This window comes from Rhea americana, unplaced genomic scaffold, assembly GCF_003343005.1.
Source record: "Rhea americana isolate MKP2758 unplaced genomic scaffold, rheAme1 scaffold_4, whole genome shotgun sequence".
In the NCBI taxonomy this organism is placed as follows: domain Eukaryota; kingdom Metazoa; phylum Chordata; class Aves; order Rheiformes; family Rheidae; genus Rhea; species Rhea americana.
This window is the reverse complement of record NW_028186534.1, coordinates 12,920,914-12,936,032: the sequence shown is the minus strand read 5'-3', so window position 1 is coordinate 12,936,032 and position 15,119 is coordinate 12,920,914. Positions and strand designations below refer to the sequence as shown.

General features: G+C 53.0%; 1 protein-coding gene across 4 annotated transcripts in view; it reads right to left on the bottom strand.

Annotated features, from left to right (window-relative positions):
• ZNF512B (zinc finger protein 512B) overlaps nt 1-14,015 on the bottom strand; it is a 42,696-nt gene extending 28,681 nt beyond the window's left edge. For 2 of the 4 annotated variants that reach the window (XM_085314206.1, XM_085314209.1), the window contains exons 1-8: nt 13,380-14,015; nt 12,742-12,881; nt 8,793-8,988; nt 7,965-8,087; nt 2,378-2,457; nt 1,449-1,577; nt 716-888; nt 295-548 (exon numbers count right to left, since the gene is read on the bottom strand). In XM_085314206.1, the coding sequence (XP_085170332.1) occupies nt 295-548; nt 716-888; nt 1,449-1,577; nt 2,378-2,457; nt 7,965-8,087; nt 8,793-8,808 (775 nt within the window). In that variant the 5' untranslated portion in view covers nt 8,809-8,988; nt 12,742-12,881; nt 13,380-14,015. The remainder of the gene's footprint in view (nt 1-294; nt 549-715; nt 889-1,448; nt 1,578-2,377; nt 2,458-7,964; nt 8,088-8,792; nt 8,989-12,741; nt 12,882-13,379) is intronic. The other 2 variants (XM_085314207.1, XM_085314208.1) reach the window with 2 other exon arrangements.
• Nucleotides 14,016-15,119: the final 1,104 nt, after the last annotated feature.

Below are 15,119 nucleotides of genomic sequence, written 5' to 3'. Positions count from 1 at the left end.
TTGCCAACCTGGACAGCTGTGCAGGGTGCAGTCTCTAGCACGGGAAGCCCTGTGCTGACTGCCAGAGGCCAGGACACTTTGCTGGGGAAGGAGCACCATGCCATCCTGTTCCTACCCTGCTCCTCAGGCACCCAGAGCAGGCCCTCCCTGGATCCTATTTGCCCTTGCATCTGAGATCCGACTGCTCATGGAGGTAAACTCGCAGCAGCATTCCCTGGAGCAGAGTCCCTGCCCTTCCTGTGGGACACCCTCTCCGGGCTCCCGAACCGACATAGTCCCGGGCTCTAATCTTACTGTGCTTCATCCTCTCGGGGTCCTCCTCCTGCAGCGAAGCCTGGCTGCCCCCTTGCTGCCTAGCATCCTTGCAGCTCGAAGACTTCGCCGTGGGCGTTGCGGCTGCAATCGCCTCTGCTGCTGCAATCTGAAACTCCTTGCTCTCCCGGTTCTCCACCAGGCACTCGCCATTCTCAGCGTGGTCCTGGGCCACAGCCTTTTCCGTCTTTGCCTGTTTGGGATGGATGGTTGGGCAAGCTGAACTCTCAGCAGCTCTAGGGCAAAGCACAGAGGGCTTGTTTAAAGAGGGGTTGAGAGATAAACATTGCTGACACCTCTCCCCCTCCCTAGCCCATGGGAATGAAAGTGGGAAAGTTTCCCTTCTCCCTTGCTCCCAACCATCCCCACACCACTGCCAAGCAGCCCAACTACCACCTGGTACCTTTTCTTGCCACTGCTTTTCCCAATGGACTTCTGCACTTTGTTTTCTGCTTTGCTGGTTGGCACTGGCTGGTCCAAGTGATTCCAGAGGCGATGCTTTTCTAGCTGGGTTTTGGAGCTGAAGGCAGCTTCACAGTATGAGCACGAGTATGTTAACTTCTCTGAAATCGCACCCTGTGCAGGATGGGAAGAGACAGGCGGTCACTGACATTAGACTGCAAAAAGACCAGGCTTTTCCTGATAGAGGCATGCTCTGCAATGAGGCCAGGAAGCTCAGGAGTGCTTTGTGGCTGGTGGACAGGAGGAGATGGTCGCTGCTGCTCCTTTGGGGCAAGCTGCTCCTTTGGGGCAAACAAACTACTAAGAGCTGGATCAAAGGTCTGGCTCAAACTCTGACTCTGTATTGGTTGGTTGAGGGATAATTTGAAAGTGCCTTTAACAGCAGCACATACTGTGGGTGGGCAAATCGGACACTGCATAAATACCTTTCTCCCCACGGAAATGGAGCTACTGATGGCCCAGGTCACTTCTGAGCTAGACCTGAYACAGTGTCGAAGGGACCCTGGCACTCTCACACACACCTCACAAACAGCCTCTGTCCCATTTGTGCCCTCATGGCTTTTCTCCCCTTTTTTCATCTCACGTTTTTTTCTGAGGTTGAGGGCCCAAGAGGTGTGACTTTATCCCGAGGATGGTAACGCAAGAAAGGAYGTAGAGCCGTCAGGTCTCCTTACCCCCTGGCAGCGCTGATAGTGGTACTTCAAGCCATAAATGCTGGGGAACTCGAGCCAGCAGCCTGAATTGGGGCATTTCACCCTGGAGTGAGCTTTGAACTCGTCCTTCCATTGGTTCATCAGGGGGAGCTGAGAACAGGAGACAGGAGGGACATAGCTGAGTGAGGAGCATCACATGCCCAGGTGCATGATGCATGCACGTGCACCTCGAGAAGCCCAGGGACACAAATCAGACCTTCRCACTGCTCCTATCCACCTCCTCAGCCACTTCCCACTGCACCACTGCAGAGCAAACCACAGGGCTGTGTTTCAGCACACTCAGGCTCCTGCCAGCAAACAGGACCATAATGGAGTTGTATGATGCAGGCTCTACAGGCCAGCGGTTCCTCCTGAAAATTTACCCTGCCATGCCTTCCAGARCATAAAGCACACTCTCGCCCAGGCACGGGAATAAATCAGTCACTTAGGTGATTTAACCACCCCACATTTCATCTAGTTAGTAAATCACCCCGTGCCCACACTTTCATGACAAACTTCTCTGTATGTTGTCCATGCTCTTGCGTTGAAATTAAACTGCACAATTCCGCAGGGAAYAAATCACCCCTTCCCCGGTGCTTCCTGATCGTTAAACGAACCTGACGCAGCTGTGAGAGAATAAAGCTCATTTGGGAACGGCCCCAGAAAGGTGAGTCTGAAGCAGGGGGTCCCATTCTACACCAGGATTTTCCAAGGTGCTCAGTGATGCTGGGGGTCTGCAGGAGGAGGCTCAAGGGCCCAGATCTTGCAGAGCCCCAGACTAAGATTAAACCACCTGAGGGGCAGGTTTAACTCCAGAGGGGAACTGCTCAGAGCAGCCAGCTGCTGCAGAGGACAAGTCAGAGGGAGAGAGATGGRGCCTGCATCTGAGACGAGGCAATACGGGGGCTTACGGGAATGTCCTTCAGCGCCTGGTTCTCAGCCTTGGGTCGTCCCTTCTTCCTGCCTTCTGCTTTGTCGCTGGTTGCGTTTCCTGCAAACAGATGCAGCACACATGACCCTCCGGCCAGCCGGCCACCCCGGCCCTGCCCGTCCCACCCCACCAGCTGCCCAGCAAGCCCTGCCTCWCCTCCTGGCTGCCAAAGGACTGATTTGCTGCAGCCTTGGTGGTGATGGAGATTTTCCTTTGGAAAGCAGTTACAGCTTCCCTGGGAATTCAGGGCACAGCCCATGCACCCGCAGATACCCACATGGGAGATGGCTGCACACAACCCAGCTGCTCCTGGGTACAGAAGAGCCTGGCCAGTGCCTGTCTCCCTCCAGCAAGACACTCTCTCTTTCCATTCAGGAAAGCAAAGCACAGAGCAATTCCGGTACTGCTGAGGTTTGCTTTAGAAAACTGGCCTATAAGTCCTTCCACTTGGGTTGGAAGACATCCTTCAACAGCCGTACCACTTAGCAAAAGAAATTTGGGCCCAGAGGGCCAGGGCTGGCTGTGGGGCTGCGAACAGTGCAAGGCTCATACGGCAGGGAGGCCAYGGGGACTGTGCACACTGCCTCTGCGAGGGGTTCACAGCTCTCTGCAAGCTCAGAGCAGGCCCTCTTAGCATCCTGACTGCAACGTGGGGCACCAGCCGTGCATCAGCAGGGCAGCAGTGTGGCCAACTCAGAAGTGGCGACAACATTGCAACATCTGGTTGAACAACCAGGCCCACTCTGAAGCCTCCGATGTTGGATGCTGGGGCACTCTGGACTCAMCCGCGACTTGTTCAACTGTGCTGAGCCCCAGACCAGACACTTCGGTTCACAACGACAGCGAACWCTCTGGTTTCACTTATTTCACATCTAAAGCGGTTTCAGTGAAGTGGTGCAAACGTCACAACAATCTTTCTAAGGTTTGTATGCAAGGACTGAGGCAGTTCATCAAAGCAATCCGCTTTTATTTCCCGTTTTCAGTCACCGAGGTGGTTTTCAGGCATCCCGGAAAGACGTGCTCAGCTTTGTCTCCTTCATCAGGAAATCGGCAGCCAGTTCAACGTTGCCTGGGCCAGGAGCGCTCCAGCAGGTGACGAGCGCTACAAAGCCTCGTGCCTGGCAGCTGCCCGAGCGCTCGCGCAGCATTATGTTTCGTGGCCTTTAATCTAGACCCCTGAGACGTGGCCTGGTACCAGGGTGCGCCGGAGGTGGCGAGACACGTGCATGGCCGGCGGCAGCCTCCACAGGCCTCTCTGCCGCGCCAGCTCCCTCCAGGCCTGCCATACGCAGCATTTCCCAGGCACGAGGGCTGCTCCATGCAAGAAGGCAGGGACAGCTCACAGAGGGGGTCATCCGACTCCACCGAGCTGCTGCTTTCCTTATTTTGGTCACGTTTGGGCGTGCTCATTTCTTTGCCGGGTTTCCAGGTCTCTCTCCCCACATGCTCGTGGAGGGAGCTTCAAACCCTGCCTGAGCCAAGCACAGAGCTCGGGGTTTTAAATGGCAATACCTGGCGAGGGAAGGGGCTAGACTGATACCTGCCTCTTGCTCTTCGGGCTCTTGCAGCTGTATTTACAAGCTTTAGTCAACGAAGGGGAGACTGAAGATGTGGCCGAGGAGGCGCRTAGCTGTCTGTTGGTTTGGAGACAGCGGCTCAGGACCCCGGGCAGGAGCAGGCAAGAGCTGCAGCAAGTGATGCYCCGTGGGGTCCGGTTGCGCTTGTTCTTCTGCACAGCACCCCAGCACCAAGGGTGCTCTGCACTGCTCAGGGTCCTTTGCTGGGCTCTGGTTTTCAAGCTTGACAATTGCTAACAGAAACACCCMAAATCAGGGCAATTTTGGAAAATACAAGTCACGACAGAGCTGAAGTGATGGGAATAGCAGGAAACAGCAATGGCTGTTTTCCGCAGCAGATTTCAACTTGGGTTTGTAGCTTGGCTGCAACTCCGCAAAAGCCAACACTGCAAACAAGAGAAGGCTGCAGGCACCTGAGCCCCGTTTTTAAATCCTTGTCTGTTTTGRGGCATGTGCAAATCTGCCTGCACACTCACTTGCAGGCACAGCTCAAGAGTAGGGAAGCAAAGGCAACAGCAGAGAGGCACGGCAACTCCTTGGTCAAAACAACGTGATGAAAGCAAGTCAAACTCTGCATGTGTGGATGCRAGAAGCCAGCGTGCAAAAAGCGAGYATGCCTCCAAGTGAAAACAGCCGGATGTGGAGGAGTCGCTACAAAGCTCTTTCAAATATATTTTAAGGGCTAACCTGTAACTTTAAGTGATACAGAGAGTCACTGTAAACCAAAGCCAAGCTGGACGGATACGAATGGCCTACGGAAACTATGTGTACGGATGACTAAAACTGAGATTGAAGGTTTAATGAACAGGCCTAGGAATAAAAGCCATTTGCTACAAAAACAAAATCAGAAACAAACCARAAACCTCCCTGCAAAGGAAACCCCAAAACAGCTAGCAGAGGGTAATTTAGGTTAAAAAACCCAAATCAATTCAACCTATAAAAGAGCCTTCCCTGGTGAAAAGCAGATAAAAAGAATAGGCCAGCAGCACTGCTTGCAACCTTTCCAGCTCCTGAGAAACCGGAGCTCAGCTCTGAGGCTGCTGCCGGCCGTATTCAGAAGCCAAGGCAGGATTTTTGGAACAAGTGGCAGAAGTTAAACAGAAAGCCAACAGGTTACCTATAAAAGCACTGCCAAAAACACAYGCTCTCTCCTTTTTCATGCCTTCTGCCCTACCAGCCAGCGGAAAAATAGCAAACAAGACAATTTAATTTCCAGTCCCCTGAAGTTGTGCCAGCTGGTTTGCTCTGCTTTGATATCCATAAAAGCATCATTTGATGATGTTGCATCCTCTGGGAATCCCACTCACCCAGAAGGCCTCATTGGCAAGACGTGACTGTTCACGTACAACACAGCAGTGACCTTTATGGAATATAAATTAAGTCCTTAAAAAGCCATTTACCTTCCCCTCTGCAAGTCAACCTCATTGCTCTAGTGGGGCCCCAGAGCTACAATAAACCAGAAGGACGACCACAGCAACCCAGAGCCAGTTGGCGTGTCAACAGGTACCTGCAGCTGTTAGACGAAACTCGTTCACAACCACGTATTTAATGCTGCTTAATCCCTCTCCAGCTTTACACACTGCCTCCCATAGCGGTCATAAGAATTCCCCATTTGGTTTGGGCTCTCCCCTGCTTTGCTCTGCCCCAAAATGTAAGGCCCTTATGAAAGGAGAGAGGAGAATTTTACAAGCTTACGCCTGGACCATGCTAGCTCTGAGTGAATCTTTGCAGGGCTTCACTCAACTCCTTCCAGAGTTTCTGCAAAAGGCTTCTGTTCATCACAGGCTCCCTTTGCATTTTTTTCACTGTTAAGTTCAGGCTCAGTCAGACCACAGGTTCAGGCTTTTCCTCCATGCCTGTGGAAGTGAGGGCACCTTCTGCTTGAATTGGGAGTGGGAGTCTTGCACATCCTTGGACTCCGTGAGTTGGGGTTCACGAAAAACACCAAGTAACACAGCATTTGCCAAAAAATCACAAAGGCTCACAACACTGCAGTTACCTGCTACTCCTCCTCCTTTTTTTTCAGCTTCGTCTCCAAAATGCTTCAAAATACTCCAAGTTCAGAATATTCCAAAGCAGCCAGAACAGCGGGTCTCCATTCCCATTGGCCACTCTCTCCGGAATGAACTCAGCATGTGCAGGGATGCAGCATGGTTGGATGCTCCAGTGACAGCTCTGCTCTCCCTCTGCTTTTCACAACTTGCAAAAGCTTCAAAACTTTGTGGACTTTTCACGCAGAGAAGCACATGAGACTTCCCAGCTGAGATACCCCTCACATCCTYGTTCAGTGGCCAGGTGGGGACTGCAGGGACTGGGATGGGAAAGCCCTGGAGTGSAGAAAACGCTCCCTCCTCTCCCACATCTGCACCGGCACTCCTGGTGCTGCCATGTGCCAGTGCAGAGCCTGCTGCCGCAAGGCCAGCTGCAGCGAGCATGGTGCGAGTACATGCTGTGCTGGCACGTAACGCGCACCACAGCGCGCTCAGCGCAAAACCCAGACCTTTTATAGGCAAGCCAGACTGCACTCAGTTTTTCGGCTTGCATCGTGGCCATGCATCCCTGTAGCCGGTTACCACAGTCGTGCATCGAGTCAGCAAGATAGAAATGACAGGTCCTCTAAAAGCGGCCACTGGGGAGGGCTTTCCTATAYACTCACTGCTTCTCCAGACCAAGACCAAAAGTACAGCATGGAAAACGCACTCCCTGTGCCAACCAGGATGCAACATTCAAGCAGGGCCAGCAAATTAACAATGAGGAAGGTCCCTTTCTCCCCTGCGTAGTTAAGCCTAACTTCCCTTGACAAAGTGAACCCTGTTAAAAGTTTTCACCTCCAGCACTTTCCTAGTAGGAGCAATGAAACTTCTTCCCTCCATCATGTCCACTTAAATCACAAGGAAAGGCTGAAAAAGGGAAGGCTTTTCTACCTTTAAAGTTGCTGACAGGATGTAGCACAGGGGAAAAAGATCCCCCAAACCCAGGTATATTTACACTGCAGGCAGATGTAGTTCATTCTCTGTAGCAATCACTGCTCTGGGAACAATTACAGCTGCAACAGCCTCAAGGTAAGAGCAAAATTTGGGAAACATTTAGGGCAAAGTTTCCCCAGGAGGCCACGGATTTTGGATGTCCAGTCTGAGATACATCGTTGGAATCTGTTTTTCAAATGAGCCAGGCTCCCACCTTGTGCAAGTGCTGGGCCAGGGCAGCGACTGACGGTACGCCGAGCAGCTGGCGGGGCCCAGGCTGCGTCGTGGCCTACGTCCCGTCAACCTCAGCCTCTGTGCACTTCGATGCCTGGCTGCCTGGGAAGATGAGAGGTGAAGAGGCACTGGCTAAACCTCAGGCCCAGAGCCGCCCAAACACAGTGAAATCGCACCCGGAGCAGCAGGGCCCCAGCTCTAGCTCTGCCCCGCAGCATCCAGAGCTGCCAGCCTCGTTAGCTTGGGTGAAGGCAGCCAGAGCATTTCTGTGCTCAGAACGTAGATCTGCCCGGCATAAGTAGACAGGAGAAAAATCTCCTTGGGCCCAGAAATTCCTGGATAGAGAAATCAGCTATTCATCAGTGACAACCCTTTGCAAGCTGGTCCCCTGGGCTTGTATGCTCGCAAGCCAACATCCTGGGGGACGCGACACGGGGGACAGCAGATGGTCTCAACTTGTTTAAGCCTTTCCATCCTTTCATGTAACACTTAGCTACCAACGTGATAAGTAGACGGCGAGACACCCATCTCGTTAGACAGATGCACGCCCCTCTAGAGAGGGAGATCATCTCTCTCCCTCCCCTCTCGGCACTCCCTGTTTCCAGGGAGCAGCTCCCTACAGGTCTAGGGGCCTGGAGCTTTCATGGCCCAGCACATCCAACCCTGCTCATTCAAACCCACGGAGCTGAGGCTGCACCGAGCTGCTCACGTGCATCAGGAGATCCAAAGCATTTGTACCTTGTCCCCTCCATTCCCTTCACCTCTGCAGAAAGAAAACTCCGTTCCTTACCAAGCTTGGAAATCTCTGCCGGTGGATTTATCCTTGTGTCTGTCCTGCTTTCTTTGCTCGCGGTGGGTTTGTTTGACCCTGCAGTTTTCCTTCCACCTTTACAGGCATAGGAATCCGCCATCTCTGAAACAGGCAGGGGACATGTTAAAACTCACAGCTCCACGGAGCTGGGAAAAACACACACTGAAAGCAAGGAGAGCTGCTGGGTAGGGAGGGGACTTACTAAACTAGTGGACAGCTAAAGTGTTGCCACAAAGAGAAGAAAAAGGATGCGTTTCTAAGTATTTGTTATATGGCTGAGCAACGCCACAGACATGGTTGAAAAGCTGCTTTCATTACAGGCTGGTTTTCTCCMCACATACAACAGCAAAGACTTTATTAAAAATTATGGGCTGGCTTCAGCCAAAGAACTAACGAATAAATGGTTTTTCCCCTTCGTTTATTTCTATGCTTTCATTTAAAACACCAAAAGAAAAAAAATAGTGAGTTTTAATGAGCAGATGTAGTGATAAATTTCCAATTTTCCTTATTAATGGGAAACTGTTATAAACTAAGAATTGTTAATGTTATCTAAATTTTCCATATTAATAATTCAATTTGGCTTCTCTATAAATAATGAACATAAGAAATTATCGCAAAAGGCCCAATCTTACTCCCAGCAGAAGCGGGCAGCAGAACAACCTCTCAACTTCAGTGGTTGCAGGACTAAGCCCACAGCACGGCTGGATCTCGCCTGAGTTTATTCCAAGTATCTTCAGATGCACACTAAGCCCAAACTCTGTCATGCTCAAATTAGCGGAGGAGCAACTGTCGGCTAGAATGAGTCACCTGAATGTGCTGGCATTGACTTCTTCCCATTTGGCTACAATGCAACAGGAACGAAGGACGTCCAGCCACCTCACAGAAGACACCCGTGTCTTTCTGTTTTGGAAATGCCTCTTAAAATGTAGATGAAATTTCCTGGAGGTCTGAGAACTGGTGATTTTGGAGGAGCACATGGCAGATTCAGCTCTGGAGAGACAAGCTGTGGTCACTGCTAGGACCAAGCAGATGGATTCAAATCCTCCACAACTCCTGCCTTGTCCCAGCTTCTACTGGAAAGGCCAAACACACCAAGGGAGCCAAATCCCTGCCCCGTGTCTACAACTCAGCTGAAATCTAGGGGGCAGAATGAAGGATGACTATCTATTTATACTGACATTTACTGTGTTCTCTAACGCATAAATCAACTCCTCACTGGGATCTAGAAGATGGTGCCAAATCAACCTCCCAGAGAAACTAAGGAATGGAGCCTTCCCCCTTCCTCACGATCTGCAACGAAGCAGGCTGGGTGGCATGCATGGGAGAGCTCTGTGGTCACGCAACAAGCTGCTCAGCCCCAGTAGATGAAGGTCCCCATCCTATCGGGACCAAATGCAGCAGAGTGGTCAGAGCACCTCTGAGGGAAGGTTGTCCCCTTCTCTCCCCGCTCCTAGACCCTACAGAAACTGAGAGTCCAGGAAGAGGTGCAAAAATTGAGATCCTGAGGGGATTCTGCAGGAGGATAGCACTGTTCCAGCCCAACATGCAGCCTTGCTGCGTGTGACACAGTCTTTGCTAGCCAAGAGCCAGGTGATGGACCACCATCAAGACAAGAGAGGCAGACATTCATGGACACTGAGGTTTCGCTCTCCTGGGGCCAGCATCAGAGCCTTCCCTGCAGCGTTTCATTCAGTCGCCTTCATATTGCGTGGGTCCTTCTTTGCACAGCTCTGCCCCGAGCCAACAGCCTGTTTGGACTTCTGGGGTGCAGCAGCAGTGGCAAGGCCTGTTCACTCCCCTGGGGCCTGCAGTAATTCTCTAGAAACGCAATCAGGCTGCCCACAAGCCTGTATTGCTCAAAGCCGTGGTGTTCAGTGCTCAAACGCTCCGACAAGCTGCAAACAACTGCAAGCCAATCCCATCACAGCCGCGTATCTTTTCCTCTCACTCCCGTCTCGCACGGCAAGTGAGCTCCCGTCACACCCCTGGGTCTGCCAGCCACCGCTGTGGTTCCTCCYGTCCAGACAACGCAAGCTAAGGCATTCCTGATGAAGGGGGCTGTCAGGGGACACCACATTCCCCTTGACTGAAAAGCAGTAAGGCCCTGGGGATTGCGCCCCAGGCACCAGGGAGAAAGGAGTCCTCCAGACCTCTACAAGAGCTTCATGCTCTGGGAGGGAAGCTTTGTTGATAACCGTGGCCACTTTTGGCCCGGAGACCTGGGACAGGACACATTGAGGAAACAGCACCAGTCCTTAGCCAGGCGCCCAGCAGCACGTCTAAGGGAAGCGCCAATCGGTGCTTTCTTCCCCTTGGCTTTGCACTTCTCTCCCCTACAGACACATTCTAAAAAACACAGATTTGACTCTTCGCCCACGAACTCTCCCACAAAATTGCTTGTTTGCATCACTTAACTCAACTGAGGGGAAAGAGGCATTGCACTGCAGCATGCAGCAGCCACCGTGCTGCTCGGCAGCCTCAAGCCAGCCAAAGCCACAGCCCTGGCGTGCCAAGCATGTGCTCAGAAAACGCTACACATTGCAACCAGAGTGATTTCAGCGCTCTGAGGAGCTGGCTGGTGTGACAGCATCCATGCCCAGAGCACATGACAAACAAGTCTTCCTTCAACCCACCGTGCAGAGGACAGCACTGCGCAGGGCCCAGGAACGATTGAGCCTGCTGTGGTAGCGYGCTTGCATGGCCTTGTGAAGCAAGTCAAGGGCCCAAGCACAGGAGTCAGCAAGACCCCAACACTGACCGCCTGTGCCACCACCACGCGGGACACAAGGGCATCCTTGTGCCGGGGAGATTTGCGCTGCCTGTCATGTGCAAACCAGATGCTTTGAGAAGTTCTGGCAAAACCCTCCAGCACGTGTTCAGCTGGTGACAAATATTTGGTTGTTTGCACGGACACAAAGGTTAATCGGATCAAATGAGAATTTCAGTCTTGGCAACAGGTTCTCTGGCATTTGGTGCTGAACACAGAAATCATTATTCAGCTAATTTGGGCTCCTTTGGTAGGAGATTCATGTATTAGCTACAGCTTGTCTGCCAGCACCATCGGGAAGGCCCAGTGACCGAGGGACGCTAGGCTCTCTACAAACCATTCAACAACCTTTTGGTCTGAACAAACAAGCCTGGCTGCAGGGGTGAGAGAAGGAGCGGTACCATCTCCACAACTGAGGCAACTGCATGTGGCTGGAGAGACCAGAGGCCTGGAAAGCCTTTTTACAGTTGGTCGTCTCCCCATTTGAGCAAGAGATGACCTTTTTTKATGCCTGGTTGTCTTCCCATCTAAGCTAAACAGGACACCTCAGCTCCTGACCCCAGCTGCTGGTGCATTCCCAGGGACAACTGCTGGTCTCCAGAGTAAGCAGAGAARTGGTTCCTGTGGTGATTCTGAAATGCCAAAATCTAGGATTCTAAGTCATCTGCATGGCCAAAGAGGTCCCCCGCACTGTCCCTGCTCTGTCAGACACTGAGACAGGCACTCTGGTCCCCCTTCCTTCCTCTGCTATCTCCTAACCCCTCTGCTCTCTCTCAGCTCTCCTCACAGTCAAATCACTTGCAGGAAGAGGGAAAAAGAAAGAAAGAAAGAAAGAAAGAAGACTCGAGAAAAAAAGCTAGCTGAAAGCTGAAGAAGACAACATCTCTGATGATTTTACAGCTGGGTGAAAACCAACGGGAAGTTCACACAGTTGATGTTGATCAAACCTGGGCTAGTGCCTAAACACAGCAGCTCTGCAATTTAACTTGTTTGGCTACATACACACTTCCAGAGAGAGGSAGAGACAGGAAAGGCAACACTGGGATGAAGATCTCACAGGAGCCCCGACATGCCCAGCGGCGCAGATAGTCACCTGCAAGCGGCAGAGCTGCGGAGCGGGTGCACRCCCTCAGGGGCACTGCGCTCCTGTCTATCTAGGCAGGGCTGTAGTTAGACATGCTATAGAGCATAAAAATCTGCATTTGCAACATAAACACTGCAAGTATTYGGGTAGTTTTAAGGAAGATCACATTAATTACATGTTGGGCGAACGCTGCCTTTAAAGTTGGTGGCCAGGAGCCTGGTTGCACTTGGACTCCCAGCACTGGCTGCCTGGGAAGATGCCAGAGGGAGCAAGCTGCGTGATGCTGCAGAAGCAGGGACTGGCCAGGCTGTGCATGGATTTACTTGTTTACTTTATTTACTTACTTACTTAACACCCAAGGGCAGTGCAAGCTAAACTACAGGAGCCGTGGCAGGAGCYGAGCATCGCCACCTCGAACACTCCCTTCCAAAAACGACACTCACACTCAGTACCTTCAGCTCAGCCCTATTCTCACAGCTAATCACTTCCTGTTCCCCTTAACACATCTATCCCCTCACGGAGACCCTTTCTGGCCAGCTTAGGATGCTYTGAACTTCTTTTGTTTCCCCACCAAATACTTCTTTGAAAATTTTCCCTCTTTATTTTTGGCTAAATGAAAAATAAAAACAAATAAACCACTTAGCAAGAGCCAAACTCCACTCCCTTACCACCGACACAACCCCAGGGATCCCGGAGGAACCGCCCCAGAGCCAAAGAGCAGAAATCAGCCCATTGTTTTTTGTAATGTCCAAACTTCTCACTCATTTTTGCCTAAGACACGCTGAAACCAGACAACAGATTACATCCTGCRCCTTTCTATGCTTTTGTTAAATTTTAGTTAAAACTCTTTTGCAACTTATGGGATGGCGGGGGTGGGATGGAGAAAGATATCAGCAGGTCCTTACTGTGCATGGTGCGAGGGCACCTTATGCTCGTGCCATCGGAGCAGGGCAGCAGGTGAGGGAYGGACCAGCCAGGGATGCAGCGGGAGCGCACAAACCACTGCAGGGATCACGGATTAACGTTCCGGCTTGGCTCGAGGCACCTGGAGCAGAAGTGAGAGATAGCATTTTTAAAGCATCCCATTCCCRCTCTGGAAAAAAAGTAGAGGGCCAGCACAAGAGGCAGCCAGGGAYGAGCAGCGGCCTGCGCTGGCACCGCTAATGTCACACTCGCTTCGCTTTCCTAGACAAGCTATTTTCTATTACAAACCACTTCTACGRCGGTGTTGAGCTCTGCTGGCCAGGCACAGCTGTAAGCGCACGAACCAGGACTTTGAGCAATGGTTGGGGAAACCCCRGTGACTGCCTGGAGATCTGGGTCAGTCTGACACAGACTTAGTATTAAGGGAAATAACTCCACGCATAAATGTGCATCCTTTACCTTGGATAAAGTCTACAGGATGGTACAGACAGCTGTACCTGAGCGCTGCCCGTTTTAGCTAAGCTGGCAGGCTGGATCCTGGTGGATCCCATCCACTAYGGACTGCTGGGATCCCCTTGTCCCCAGCAAACCCATATGGCTACAGAGCAGGAAAAATTACCTGGCGGGCTCTGGACACAAAGTTCTCCAGCTGAAACTCCTGCACAGGTCCCATTGCTGAGGGCATGCCTTGCGCAGCGCAGCCCCGGCACCACTCGATGCGCTCCACTTATCGTTAATAATTTAGCAWCGGTTCCAAACGGCCGGTGGTGATGCTCAGGGTGGGTAAGGCCGTAACAGGAAGCGACCAGCACATCCCTGCCCTGCCGAACGCGGGAGCTAATGGCACGCCAAGGCCAGCAGCGAGGGACAACAGGAGGACACCGTGGCCGATGGAAACCAGCAAAGCTCCCTGATCTCAGCTGCTCTCCCGGTACCTGAGGATCTGCTTTCTCTCAGCGCCGATTACCCTTTTGGCTAGCTTGAGACAGAAACTGCAGCTGCAGCACGAGGACTCTAAGGTTATGCACTAGGAAACACTTCCTAAGAGCAAAGGCAAGGAACAAAATCCGAGCACAAATCAGGGGCTGCTAGTTCCCACGTTTAACATCCCCCTGCAAAGGCGCTTCTCAAGGAAATAATTCTCATCAAGTAAAAACAGCATAAAGCCGCTGTCTTTCAGCCAAGTGACTATTTCTGGGCGTGGGTGAAGCTTCTGATGGTTTAAAGTTTCTGTTTGAAACACATTAGCAAGTCCCTCCCCCTCGCCGAGCCCAAGCACAAAAGCAAATGGGGAAAGCACACACGCACGCACAAACGCAGCAGACAATGAGCAGCAGCAACTTCAGGCGATCCCCCCTGCCGCCCGGCCTCCTCGGGAGCCCGCTCCCTCCGGGTGGGGACGGCGGCGTCCCCGACCTGGCCTGCCCCCTCCGCCCCAGGTCTCCTCTCTGCCTCAAGGCAGTGGCAGCAGGTGCTGGCCAGTGACCAGGGTGTCCCCAGTGCCCCCTCGTCCAGAGGTCCCCAGCACGAGAGGATGCAGCCTTTGGTCCAGATGTCCCTTCTCCGGGCCTGCTGGGGCCACCCCTCCGCCCGTCACCTCCATAATCTGGCCATCTCTTTGCCTGTCACCTCCCTGCCCTGGCCGTCCCATCTGCCTGTCACCTCCCCGGCCTGGCCGTCCTGCCAACCATCACCTCTCTAGCCTGGCTGTCCTGTCCGACCATCACCTCCTGGCCTGGCTGTCCTGTCCGACCATCACCTCCTGGCCTGGCCACCTGTCACCTCCATGGCCTAGCTGTCCTGTTTGCCTGTCACCTCCCTGGCCTGGCCTTCCCACTGACCGTCACCTCGTTCACCTGACACCTCCCTGGCCTGGCTGTCCTGGCCACTGGTCACCTCCATTGCCTGGCTGTCCTGCCAACCATCACCTCTTGGCCTGGTTGTCCTGTCTGACCATCACCTCCTGGCCTGGCTGTCCTGTTTGCCTGTCACCTCCYTGGCCTGGCCGTCCCTCCAACCATCACCTCCCTGGCCTGGCCATCCTGCCGACTGTCACCTCGTTCACCTGACACCTCCCTGTTCTGGCTGTCCTGGCCACCTGTCACCTCCCTGTCCTGGCCTTCCCACTGACCGTCACCTGCCTGGCCTGATGTCCTGCTGACTGTCACCTGCCTGGCCCGGTTGTGCCGCCGCCTGTCACCCTCCCGGCCTGGCTGTCCTGCTGACCGTCACCTGCCTGGCCCGGTTGTGCCACCGCCTGTCACCCTCCCGGCCTGGCCGTCCCCTCGACGGTCACCTCCCCGGCCTGGCCCGTCACCTCCCCGGCCCGTCGGTCCCATCAACCGCCCCGGCCGCCCGC